Source organism: Zalophus californianus, chromosome 1 (genome assembly GCF_009762305.2).
Source record: "Zalophus californianus isolate mZalCal1 chromosome 1, mZalCal1.pri.v2, whole genome shotgun sequence".
Lineage (NCBI taxonomy): Eukaryota > Metazoa > Chordata > Mammalia > Carnivora > Otariidae > Zalophus > Zalophus californianus.
This window is the reverse complement of record NC_045595.1, coordinates 16802624-16814651: the sequence shown is the minus strand read 5'-3', so window position 1 is coordinate 16814651 and position 12028 is coordinate 16802624. Positions and strand designations below refer to the sequence as shown.

Genomic DNA, 12028 nt, shown 5'->3' with positions numbered 1-12028 from the left:
TTGCACTGCTATCCTCCTAACTTTTAAGATAAAATGATTTGTCATGTAGACGGACCATGGGCTTTTTCTGATAGGAAAACAATACTCAGCTGGATTCATTAACCCATGAGCCAGAGACAGGCCTTAGGAATTGCTCTTAAGACTGAACACAAAATTTTGCATGTATGTTAAGTATGTGCATTTTTCTGGGGAGAGGGTTCATTTTCAGTTTTTAAAAAAAGGTTCAAGTCAACATAGACATAGAATGTGATTTTTAAAATCCAGTATTATTACCCTTTCTGTTCTGCCTCTTCTTAATTATCCAACAGGTGCCCAAGGAATTTAAATTTCAAATATTTCCAAAAACAAAATTAAGTAAGGTTTGAGAGTTGGCAGTGAATTTTGAGAATGCGTCATACCTGCTAATGCTAACTTTCACACACTCCCTAAAGCTTGGGAAGACAGAAAAGACGGATCAGTTGTTGAGTACAACTGACCGGAGATAGATTAATTCACATGGTAGCAGATGGAATCAGTTCCGTCACTCCCAGTGCTAGAAGAGGCCACAGGAGAGCATGAAAGAACATTTGAGCAGGAGAACAGAGACCAGGATTCCGGTCTCTAGTCCTAGCTCCACCGAACTCCATCTGTGACTTTGAACGAGTCCCTTCCTCTGGGCTTGGGTTCTCATCTGTAAAATGCAGTTTACTGAAGCAGAGCAGTGGTCTGCAAACTCTTTTAAGACAATGAACATTATGTTTAGATAAAATCATCCAGAATTCATCAGAAGCTAAAACAAATTCAAAATGGCAGGTTGAACATACCCATTTATTTCTTCTCTCTCTAGAAACCCCATCGTTATTATTCATAAAATTGTCATTACTCATAAATACCTGCTGCGACTGAGCATTTACTACATGACTGTTTTAAGTGTATTAACTAATGGAATCCCTAACACTCTTATTAGGGAGGCGATGATGCCCATTTTACAGGTGAAGGAACTGAGTCCCCAGCGTTTAAGGAACTTGCCCAAGTTTCCACAGCTAGTAAGTGGCAGAGCCAGGATTCCAACCCAGGCAGTCTGGCTTGAGTCTATGCTATACCACCTCTCAGACTGACAATTAAGGAACAGCAAAGCTCCCAAGGAAAAAGAAGCAGAAACAAAGAGAGCAGATCAAAAATATCACCAAACTTTGGAAGATGAGTAGTGACTGACTTTGATGCAGAACACTGAGTGCTGCACATGACAAGCCACTTCGGAGTCCCTTCCAAACCTCAACTGTTGGAGACTCAGGTTTCCTCTGAAGGTGTGAGCATAAGGGAGGCTGAAGTCAGGCAGTACTAGTACTACCCCAGCAAAAGACTGGAGGTTTATCATCTGGAGTAGCATTACTGGGGAATTTGTCAGAAATGTAAATTCTCAGGCCCATGCCAGACGTACTGAATAAAAAATTCTGGAGTGAGGTCCAACAACCAATGTGCGAACAGGCCACCAGGTGATTCTAATACTTGGTAAAGACTGAGAAGCACTGCCCTAGCCCACTAGTCAATAAATCCATCCCACACCAAAAAGCTTCCAACTGACCTTTCAGTACCTATTTATTTGGAAGACAGTCCGGAAACATCAGAAGTTTCAGGAAAGACTCTATCCTGAGAGAAAGAGAGAGAGAGAGAGAGACCAAAACAGATTTCACAAGAGCAGCTCTAGTGAAAGGGGGTGAAATGAAGGAGAGCCTGGTTTGTTTGGCCTCTCCCTGGCCCCCACCATCACACTGCCGTGAGCTACTCCTCCGGCTGTACAGAAGAGTTAGAAAACCAATGAAGCAAACGCTCTCTAGGTCCTGCCCAGCTCCACCTGTCCCTTTATACTAGTCCTTATGTCCCAGATGCTTAAAACACAGCAATTTAGACAGACACTCTCAGCTGCAACTACCTCTGATAATTTTCTTGTCCCTTTGAATGAACAAAAAGCAGTGTAATGGGGAAAAAAAATCACACAAGCATTCCTATGCTAAAGGGTTGTTATATTCCGTATTTGCATTAAATGCAGAGGCAAAACACACTGCTTCACTCTATGTAGCAAATGTCTGTAACCATCCCCCTCTAACATACCCTTTTTGCTTCCCTGTCTCACAAGCTTTCGCTGGCTCACCCTTACAGCCTAAATCTTAACCCCCAAATTCTCCCCTATTACTGCTTTTCACCAGTCTCTACTCACTCCAAGTGTTACTGCCACAGCCAGATCATTCTTCTGCTTACAAACCTTTAGGAGCCGCGACATCTTCTACCACGTTATCACCATGGACAAAAATCTCTCATTTATATTTACTTCCTCTGCCTCCTTTAGTCCAGCTCATTTTTCTCAAACCCCTTGGTTCCCCGCTAAAGATCCTTTTCCCTCTCACACCACTTCACTCCTCTCCTAGAAAACCAACTTCCTTTGGAGAATGAAAAACTTAAGGCAGGCATCATGCAAAGAATACTACAAATTTTCTCACTGAATCCTCACACTAATACTGAGAATTAGAAATCATCCCGGTTTTTAAATTTGGAAACCTGAAGCTTAGAGAGATTAAGAAACTTGCCCAAGGTTATCACTAGGATTTTAATCCAAATCCTTCCATCTCCACACTCTTAAGCATTCTACTCTCCTGTCTCCAGAGGTCTGACTCAAATACGGGAAAAAGAAAAGTTTCCTTAATTCTGTAGAAAACAAGCAGGGTGAAAAGATCGCTGCATGTGTATATATATTTCATGTGGTCCTCCACAGATGCTGAGAGCCTTCCAGCCAAAGCCCAACAGGGAACACAGTTCACAGCAGCACCTTCCCACGTGGAGGGCTCCAGAGGACTCAGGAGTGAGGCCAAGGAGCAGCACAGCATGCCTCTCCAGATGCAAAGCACGGGAGGAAGCCTGGCTCTTGGGCCCAGGATGCCAGTAGGGAACAGGTGGTTAAGGAATCCCTCCCCCCCACCCCCCGACGCAGACCCAATCCATCCTCCGAGACCTTTGTGGAGGTAGTGGTGGTGGTGCACCTTCCAGTGGGGGGCAGAGTAAATGCCCACCTCAAAAGATGTCCAGATCCGATTTTAAAAGCTCTTAAGAAACAAGGAGTAATCTAACAATCAAGGGCAAGCAATGACTCCGAAGGAGAAGCCTGCGCCTTACAACGGCACAGCTAACTTCGAGGGGCACAAAGAAATGTCTACGGTGACAAGAGAGGGTGCTTCACTGGTGCCCATCAGAATGTAGAGGCGGCCACCGCCCCCTCCTCTCCAGAGGGGTTGCAAGTCCATTTTCTCCCGTCTGTGTGACAGAAAAGGGAGGCGGGCACCCCAATGTCTCCCACCCCGAGGGCCTCAGCCGCGCTCCTCTCAGCCTGTCCTTCTAAGGGCTGAGAAGCTGTCCCTGTCCGTCTCCCCACTCAGCCCCAATTCCTCTCTCCCACTCCGCAACTCTCTGTCCCCTACTCGATCTCCCTCCAACCCCCTTGCCCCACCGCTCTGTCCGCTAGACCTCTCTTCCCCTACCCCCGCCCCTCTTTCCTCCCCACTCGGCTCCTTATCCCTCAGTTCCACGCTGCCCAGCCCTCGGTACCTTCAGCGTCACGTCGCACAGTTTGCCTTGCCGCCGGATCTCCTCCATGACGCCGTAGCCGCGACTAGGCAACTCGGACACGGAGAAGTGCACCAGGTCCTCCAGCTCCTCCGCGCCGTCCTCCACCATCTTCCCCGGCCGCCGCGACTGCGCAGGCCTGGCCGGCCGGCTCGATATTAAACGGGGCGTGGCTAGGGCCCGCGCCGTCCGCCGCCCGGAGCGCGGGGCTGGAAGCACGCGGGCCTGCGCGGCTGCCGTAGTCTCAGGAGGCTCTGCGCCGGAAGCCCCGCTGCCCCGTTTCCGGGTGCGAGCCTAGCTTTCGTTCCCTCGCTGTCCAGACCGTGCTTTCGCGCCTGCAGCTGCCGCAGTCTTTCTAGATTAACCGGTCCCATCTCCCGTCTTCCCGATTCGGCCCTGGCCTTAATCGTATCTCGACCCAGGCCGCGGACTTCATTTCCGCCACTACCCCGATACTTCCGGGATCTGCGGAAACGGCCCGTTGCCATGGCGGCTGTGTACACAGTTCTGCAGCGGCGAGTGCGGGCCTGCAGTCACTGCACAGGCAGCGGGAGGGCGGCGGGAGGGCCAGTGCCTCCGGGGCGGAGAACAGGGGCCACGCGCCGCCAGGGTGGGGAGAAGCAAGGCTCGAGAGGTGCGGGCAGCGACTGGGATCCGAACACCGCTCCACCCGGGAGTCCCCCGGCTTAGCTCTCTGATCTGTGAAACCCGAGCGGAGGAGAGGGCGCGGCATCGTTGGGGGCCCTTTCCGGCTGGCTGCGACTTAGGGTCTCTGAATCAAACGTTCCCTGGCCGCACGAGGGCTCTGCGTCGCTGCCTAGGTTGAGAGGGCGCGAAGTGGGGGCCCAGAGGTCTGGACAGTTTTCGAACTGGAGGGGGCTTCAGGATCGCCAGGTCGACCCGCTCGCTTTACAGATGAGGAAAACGCTCCACAGAGGGACAGGAATGGTCCCAAGGCCAACTGCCTCCCACAATCCACGCAGGGGTCCGGTATGTTGGGTGAGGAAAAGGGAGAAAGCCAGTTCTGCCTGGAATCGAGGCCTGGTGCGTTTGGACCCTGTTTTGGGGTTCAGATGCTGCCGCCGCTCTTGATAACTATGAGAGTTCCGTATGAGAGCGCCTGGTCTGGGCAGGAGCGCTGGAAGCTAGGGACTCGTCCCAGCAGACGCTCCCTCTCCTTTTATCTAGCCTTCAGGGGTGCTTCAGCAGTTCTTTTCATTTCCACCCTTAAAATAAATAAGGAAATCACGTGCCTTTCAGAGAGGTCTCCTGGTGACCACTCAGAGGTTCACTTATTTACACCAGAACTAAGGGCGGTGCCCATGAGAGAGGAGAATTCCCCACACGGTAGTGACGGGGAAAAAACACTACTAAGAAAGAGGGCATGATGAGGGGCTGAATATGGCTTCTTGCAAATGGTGCCTGGAAACTAGGTGTCCTCCTGGAAGGGCTGTGGGCTCAGGGATTGGAGGTGGTGTGGGAGGGGAGTGACATATGCCCCTTGGGACTCTCTCAGTAGTGACGGAAGATGGACCCACATGTGGAGATTCAGCTGTCCTCTGACTTCCAGCCATGACCATCACTACCAACCACCATTTCTTGAGTTCCTGCTCTGTGCTGGGCACTGTTCTGGACACTGAGGGGGGATTCAAAAGAGATAAAGCACAGTTCTGTCCCTCAAGCAACTTGTAATTTAATTTGGGAGCGGAAACCCACTCAAATGATGCGGCGTAAGAATGGTAACAAGCGTTATTTCAGTAAGTGCAAGATGGCATGGGGTCTCTAAATATCTGGGTGTTGAGTGCCTGCTGAATAGCGCCTTACAAGAGGAGTTAAAGAGAGAAGGCTTGCGGGGGGGGGGGGGGGGCGGGGTGCAGGGGGAGAGGGAGGCCTGGCTGGCTCAGTCCTTTGAGCATGCGACTCTTGATCTTGGGGTTGGGAGTTTAAGCCCCATGTTGGGTGTAGAGATTACTTTAAAAAATAAAATCTTAAATTAAAAAAAAAATAGAGAAGGCTTGCCTTAGGTGGGTATAGCTCCTGGCATACTTGGAGCGGTGGATGTGAGTATGGGGCGGACCTTGGGAAGATAGGGGGACTGCATGCGCATGTGCATGTTGGCAAGTTGCAGGCCCCAGTCTGAGGGGAGGGCATGCTTTGGCTTTCCTATGCTGTTCTTGTGCTGGGTGGGTGGGGGCTTCCAGGAGGGAGGTCTGAGCACCTGCCACCTGGGCTGGTTCCATTCAGAGGGCACCCAGGGCAGGAGGCTGAGCCCTCAGACTGGTGTGAGCAATGGTTCCCAGAGCTTTAGAGATTGAGGGTAAGTTTGCTTGTGTCAAAACACACCTTCCTCCACTCTCAACTTCCCAATAGCCTAGATCAAAGTGAACTTGAAGTTGAGATTTTTCTCTTCAGTTTCCTCAATTTGGGATCCATGTTAGAGCCATTTGTGGCTTTGTATCTCTTGAGCTCAATTTTGCAGACAAAACTTTTAGGACCGAAATTGGATAAGCCATTACCCCGATCACCTTTCAGATCCATTTTCTAAAAATTAAAAGGTCTGAATTGTCCCCTGGTGGCTGGGAAAAGACTTCCATGAAATAATTACTTGAGGAATGTAGCAAGTGGACACAGGTCTGCAGTAGGCAAATATGAAAGTGACATGTTTGCTTATTTGATTTGACATCTGAAGGCCTTGTAACAGGTTAGAGTTTCATTTGTTGACATCATTGAAATTGTAAACAAAGGGCAGGGCCCATCTATTTATTTTGCTTCTGTAGCAATACTTAATGCCATTGATGACAGTTAATATAATTGTAATAGGAAATCATTGCAAGTTGTATTTAGAAATGTAGAGAGACATTAATATTTTCAAAATCTGTAATCTTTTTTATCAGGTAACATTCAATGAACCTCTCTTAGATAATACATGTAAAAGGTTAATATTCTTTATTTAATGTGCTTTTTTAAAAAAAGTGAAATAATTAGGGGCACCTGGGTGACTCGGCTGGGCGTCTGCCTTCGGTTCAGGTCAGGATCTTGGGGTCCTGGGATCAAGCCCCACGTCAGGCTCTCTGCTGGGTGGGGAGTCTGCTTCTCCCTCTCGCTCTTCCCTCAGTGCTCTCTCTCAAATAAATAAATGAAAGTCTTTAAAAAAAAAAAGTGAAATAATTAACTGTAATTCAGAGAAGAAATCCCTGTCATGCATGACTTTTTCTTTACAGTAAAGGTCTTAACAATTAGTTTTTAAAAGATAATAAGCATCGTATCAGTTTATTTGTTAGAGTTCTTCACAATTGCTCAAGCAAGCTATTTTTTCCTTAACCACCATGCTGTTGCTATTTGCCAATTTGAATATGAAATTGAATCAGCTCCCTATGTGTCTCATGTTTCCCTAACTCCTCATAAATTGAACAAATTCCTTTGCTGGTTGTTTTTTTGTGTTTTTGTTTGTTTGTTTGTTTTGTTTTTCAAAAATACCTAGAAGATTTCTTTGGCTTCAACTCCTCTTTCCTGCCCCATGAAGGTACAGGTAATTTTAGTGGCAAATGCCTCGTTTCTTATTGAACTGGTTTAACCCTGAGAGGGAGGTCAGAAGAGAAGCATACCATGCAGCACACATCCAGACCCTTGGGCCTTGTCTCTATTCCAAGTGTGTTTTGTACATTTGGAGCATGAACTCTATAAATGAGTTTTTAACATTCTTTATATGCATAGTTCCATAAAAGTGAAATTATCGAAATGTGAAAGCCCAGTGTTAGGAGTACACGACCATAGACTACTTGATGATATTGTTCCCATTATTTGAAAAAGAAAGAAAGAAAAAATATTCAATCAATATTAGGAAACCTTATATGTAAAATTAGAAACGTTTCCTCTTTGAACAACTTAAAATTGTATCATGTTAATTTCCCTAATAGTTTCAAACAATGAAGTTTAATATATTTTCATAGACTTTCGTCTTGTTTTCTAGTATTAACTAGGTTTAATGTAATTGATGATGATTAGAGATTGATTTTTCCTTAGCTTTCCTTAGAGCTCTTGACATTTTCTCTCAATATTTAATCCTTTGTCATCAGTATATAAGAGGCACGTGAAGAGCTAAGTTTTAAGTTCCCCTCAAAGCAATAAAAATAGCACAATCATTCCTTCTGCTTAAAAGCCCTCTTTGGTTCTCTATGTCAGTGCTGGAACCAAAATTTTCTGTCTAATTAGTATTAAATATTTTTACATAGTCATTCTCAGGAGAGGACCTCGTGTGGTTTCGCCAATGAGACTGATATCCAATGAAATAGGAGATTTATTAGTTATCGTTTGGTTGTGTAATTCAATTTTTAAAAAAATTTAAAGATTTTATTTATTTGGGAAAGAGAGAGAGCATGCGAGTGGGGGGAGGAGCAGAGGGAGAGGAAAAGAATTCCAAGCAAACTCCTTGCTGAGGATGGAGCCCGACACAGGGCTGGATCTCACAACCCTGAGATCATGACCTGAGCCAAAACCAAGAGTTGGACCCTTAACCAACTGAGCCACCCAGGTGCCCTTGATTTTTAAAAATTTTTATAAAATACTTCAGTTAGACAGGATCTAAGAGATTAATTAACTCTCCCCTCAATGCAACAGTCCCTTTGGTAGCATCCCTGCTAGGTGGCATCTTGAATTTGCTTGAGTTTTTAACATTATAGGACAGCTCTACATAGTAGGAAGGCCACTTACCCAAATCTCCCTTCCTAATCCTTACATCTGTAAGCTTACATCCTATTCCATGAAGCTACCCCAAGCATTTATTTTAACATTTTGTTACACATGGTAGTTATTCATGATAGTATATTAAAGAAATACAAATTTAAGTATGTCTACCTGAAAGAAAATATAGTTAGGTTTGAGAGAGGAAGAGGAAGTAGAGGACTGTCTACTTTTTCTCTCAATGGACTGCCAGAGAAGAAAGAATATTTGATGCATGGGCTAGATTAAATATACTTCTAGGGAATCATTTTTCTGGTGTGTCAAATGGAGGTAGAGGAGGAGGTGCTGCATCTGAAGTAATGTATGTTGGTGAAGAAAAGAAAATTAATTTAAATGCATTTCCTAAGTATTTTAGAGGAAAATATAATGAATGAGGCAAAGCACAAGTGGACTCCGTTACAGAACATTTTTAGGAAACATATCTAAGATTAGGCCCCTCAAGGGAGCATTCTTTTTGCCTTGTATATCTGTCTCTTAGGGGACCATTGGTGGAAAATGATGAGTCAGCCCCTGTACTTGTTGAGCCGTGTCCTGTGGGTAAAGCCCTGACATGCTAGGGGTAAAAAGGAAGACTGGCTCTCAGTGGAATAGGAAAACACAGACTCCGTGTCACTCTGTTCTGATCTCCTTCATGAATGACACCTCCCCACTAATTGTCATCTGATGACAACTACTGAAAGCTGCACTATTTTCTTCTTTTTAGCTAGAATGGGCACTAGGAAAAAAGTTCATGCATTTGTCCGTGTCAAACCCACCGATGACTTTGCTCACGAAATGATCAAATATGGAGATGACAATAAAGTAAGTGCAACGTGCTTGCCCTCACCGGCCTGGTGCTCTCTGTCCCCCCTTGCTACAGCGTGACCCTGTTTCTAAATAGCCTTTAAGGACCGAGACAGAATTGACGAAAGTTCAGATGGACTCCAGAGTCCAACAAGTCCAAACCCCTCCCCCTGAATCGCTTTCGATGAGGAAACTCTCGAAACTCCCATTTTTAATTATATTTTTGGTTAATACATTTAACCTCCAGCCTTGTATCTGATACAGAAAAGCTGATGTTTGTCCACACCCATAAAACTTTCTGGTGATCAGGTCTGTTACATAATCTCCCCAGGGGTCCAGGTAGAATGTCTTAACTTGATAACTGTTAAACTTACCAAACCAGTGGGAAGAACTCCCCGAGAGAACTGGAAAGGTTTATCCATCCCCATGCCTTTACCACTGTCCTCACAGTCTTTCTGAAGCCCATGACAGGCTTGGGACAGGTTGAGAGAGTCCTGTGTTTTCACTCAGCAAACAACTGTGAATCCACTGTGGGTGGCACTGAGACGTTCCTTAAGGGAAGAATTCAAGAGCAAACTCCCCAAGCTTTGCAAGTTTTGGCAGTCAGAAAAGAGCTCAAATGGGGCATGGTTTCAACAAACATAGAAGCGCAGATCATTTAATGTATGAATGCACCAAGCCCCTCTTGATCTTACTTTTTCTGCATGTGGCTGTGTCTTGGCTCCTGGATTAGGGCAGCCAGGATAAAAATCCAGTAAGAGGCTCTTTACATCAGAAGTCCCCATAGTGAAGATTGGAATCTACCATTGACCTAACACAACAGGTTCCTAACCCAGCTGCTGCCATAGTGTTTTGCTGTGGAGGGATGTAAAAATCTAACTTTTTTTTTTTTTTTGGAAATCTGTGCATCTAAAAATATGCTGATTACAAATGGGTAGGCACCCATGATTTGCTGTAATACCAGTGAGGAACGATGAGAAGTCAAGAGGAGCCTTTTCTGTGGCTATTCATCATTACTCACAATGGCCCATAGCATGTAAGAGATGTGGCTCAAGCCCAGGCCTCTGTCAGGAAGCCCACTGTTTTCCCTGGCCTAATCCAAGGCCTTACTGTGCTTAGTGAATGTGTCTAAAGCTTATTTAATAGAAACATAATAAATATGCTTGACCCCATATCATAGATGGGGGAACCAAGACAAACAGCACCCTGTAACCTAGGGTAACAAATTCTGAAACTAGTAAGTGCTCCAGTTTCCTGATCCTTCCACCTGAAGAGTTGTGTGGCCTCCCTGCAGGAGCTTCCTTCTCCCATCCCAAAGAATTCATTGGAATATTGGCCCATTGGTGGGAGTCCCTGTTCTTCCTAAAGTTCACTTCCTCTATTTTCTCCAGGTCAGGCCTCAGCTAGTAGTGAGTTTTTCATACCAGTTTTCTAAACACTAACTCTCTCTCTTCCTAGAGCATTGATATTCACTTAAAAAAGGATCTTCAGAGAGGAGTTGTCAATAACAAGCAGACAGACTGGTCGTTCAAGCTGGATGGAGTTCTCCACAATGCCTCCCAGGACTTGGTTTATGAGACAGTTGCAAAGGACGTGGTTGCTCAAGCCCTCAATGGATACAATGGTAATTTAGTTAATTGTCAGTTGTTTTACATAAGAACCCTCAGAACCCTTCAAAAGAGTTGCATTTTATGGTGAATGAAAGAAAAGATAACCTCTCATGCTAACTTCTGTTTGCTTATTTGTCTGTCTCTGCATTCTTACGGTGGAAAACCGATTATTTGCTTGGTGATATTGTGGGCATGACTTGATCCAAAGTTCTGGGATCCTACCTTCATAGGAAGATTCAATGGCTGTCACTCTAGGTCCTGGGGATGAACTATTATCCTGTTTCACATATCTCAGAAATTAGCTTGGAAGATAATGTCCTTATGAATTTGACTGAGTCCAAATACTTTTCTCTTGGCTACCTGCTAGGAGCTACTTCCGTTCATTCTACCAGCAAAATCAGTCTACTCTTCCTATTCTAGTATAGGGTTGTTTACATATAGCATGAAAAAATGGAGTGGAGTTTGATTGTCTTAACAAATTAAAAGCAGCTTTATTGGGAAAGTTTTAGAAACTAGTTCAGTCTAAGATTGCTTGAAAATCTTAAGATTTGAAAATCTGAGCCTTCGGCTCAGGTCATGATCCTGGAGTCCCGGGATCGAGTCCCACATTGGGCTTCCTGCTCAGCAGGGAGTCGGCTTCTCCCTCTGACCCTCTTCCCTCTCGTGCTTTCTATCTCTCATTCTCTCTCTCTGTCAAATAAATAAATAAAAATCTTAAAAAAAAGTACCCAACATATTAAAAAAAATAATAAATAAAAGTCTGTTTAGTGTTGACACCCACACATTGTAATGTATCCTGCTTGTGATACATAGGCGTGGTCCTCATTGACCCTGAGGGGATGTGGCCTTGAAGAGGTAGAAGACGAGGAACTAAGAAGGCCTGGGAGGTTAAGAGTCTTGGGCCCTGGGTGCTGTGGAATCACATATGGGCCCCAAGGGCCAGCTGCCGTGACTCCTTCCTGCACACTTGTGTTAGTAGACACTGTTTCTGACCTCAGCTCACTTCCTGAATTAGAGCCCCTTGTGTAAAATCTACCAATCCCGGGAACTAGAGCATTGGTGTGGTGAAGGCAAACACTGATTTTCACGGCCCAGCGTTGCCCTGAAGCAGCGTTTGGGATGGGTCTGGCTCAGGCTGGCCAAGCCAGGAGGAAGGGCGGATGGGAACCAGAGCTCAAGAGCCTGGTGGTGATGGTAGACCTCATAGACGTGACAGGTGCAAATGAAGTCTTCCTGGAGAGGGTGGTGGGACCAGATCAGGACCTGTCATGGCGGTGTTTCTCAAAGTGACATGGGACCAA

At 45.7% G+C, this 12028-nt stretch overlaps 2 protein-coding genes across 14 annotated transcripts in view; one reads left to right on the top strand and one right to left on the bottom strand.

Moving 5' to 3' along the window:
- KLHL18 (kelch like family member 18) overlaps positions 1–3750 on the bottom strand; it is a 54373-nt gene extending 50623 nt beyond the window's left edge. For both annotated transcript variants that reach the window (XM_027583198.2, XM_027583199.2), the window contains exon 1: positions 3577–3750. In XM_027583198.2, coding sequence (XP_027438999.1) covers positions 3577–3705 — 129 coding nt within the window. In that variant the 5' untranslated portion in view covers positions 3706–3750. The remainder of the gene's footprint in view (positions 1–3576) is intronic.
- Positions 3751–4072: 322 nt separating this feature from the next.
- The window catches only part of KIF9 (kinesin family member 9), a 47628-nt gene continuing 39672 nt past the window's right edge, over positions 4073–12028 (top strand). For 2 of the 12 annotated variants that reach the window (XM_027583197.2, XM_027583195.2), the window contains exons 1-4: positions 4077–4584; positions 5111–5351; positions 9038–9135; positions 10576–10741. In XM_027583197.2, coding sequence (XP_027438998.1) covers positions 5315–5351; positions 9038–9135; positions 10576–10741 — 301 coding nt within the window. In that variant the 5' untranslated portion in view covers positions 4077–4584; positions 5111–5314. Of the gene's footprint in view, positions 4585–5110; positions 5352–9014; positions 9136–10575; positions 10742–12028 lie in introns of all 12 variants that reach the window. The other 10 variants (XM_027583196.2, XM_027583188.2, XR_004820000.1 and 7 more) reach the window with 9 other exon arrangements.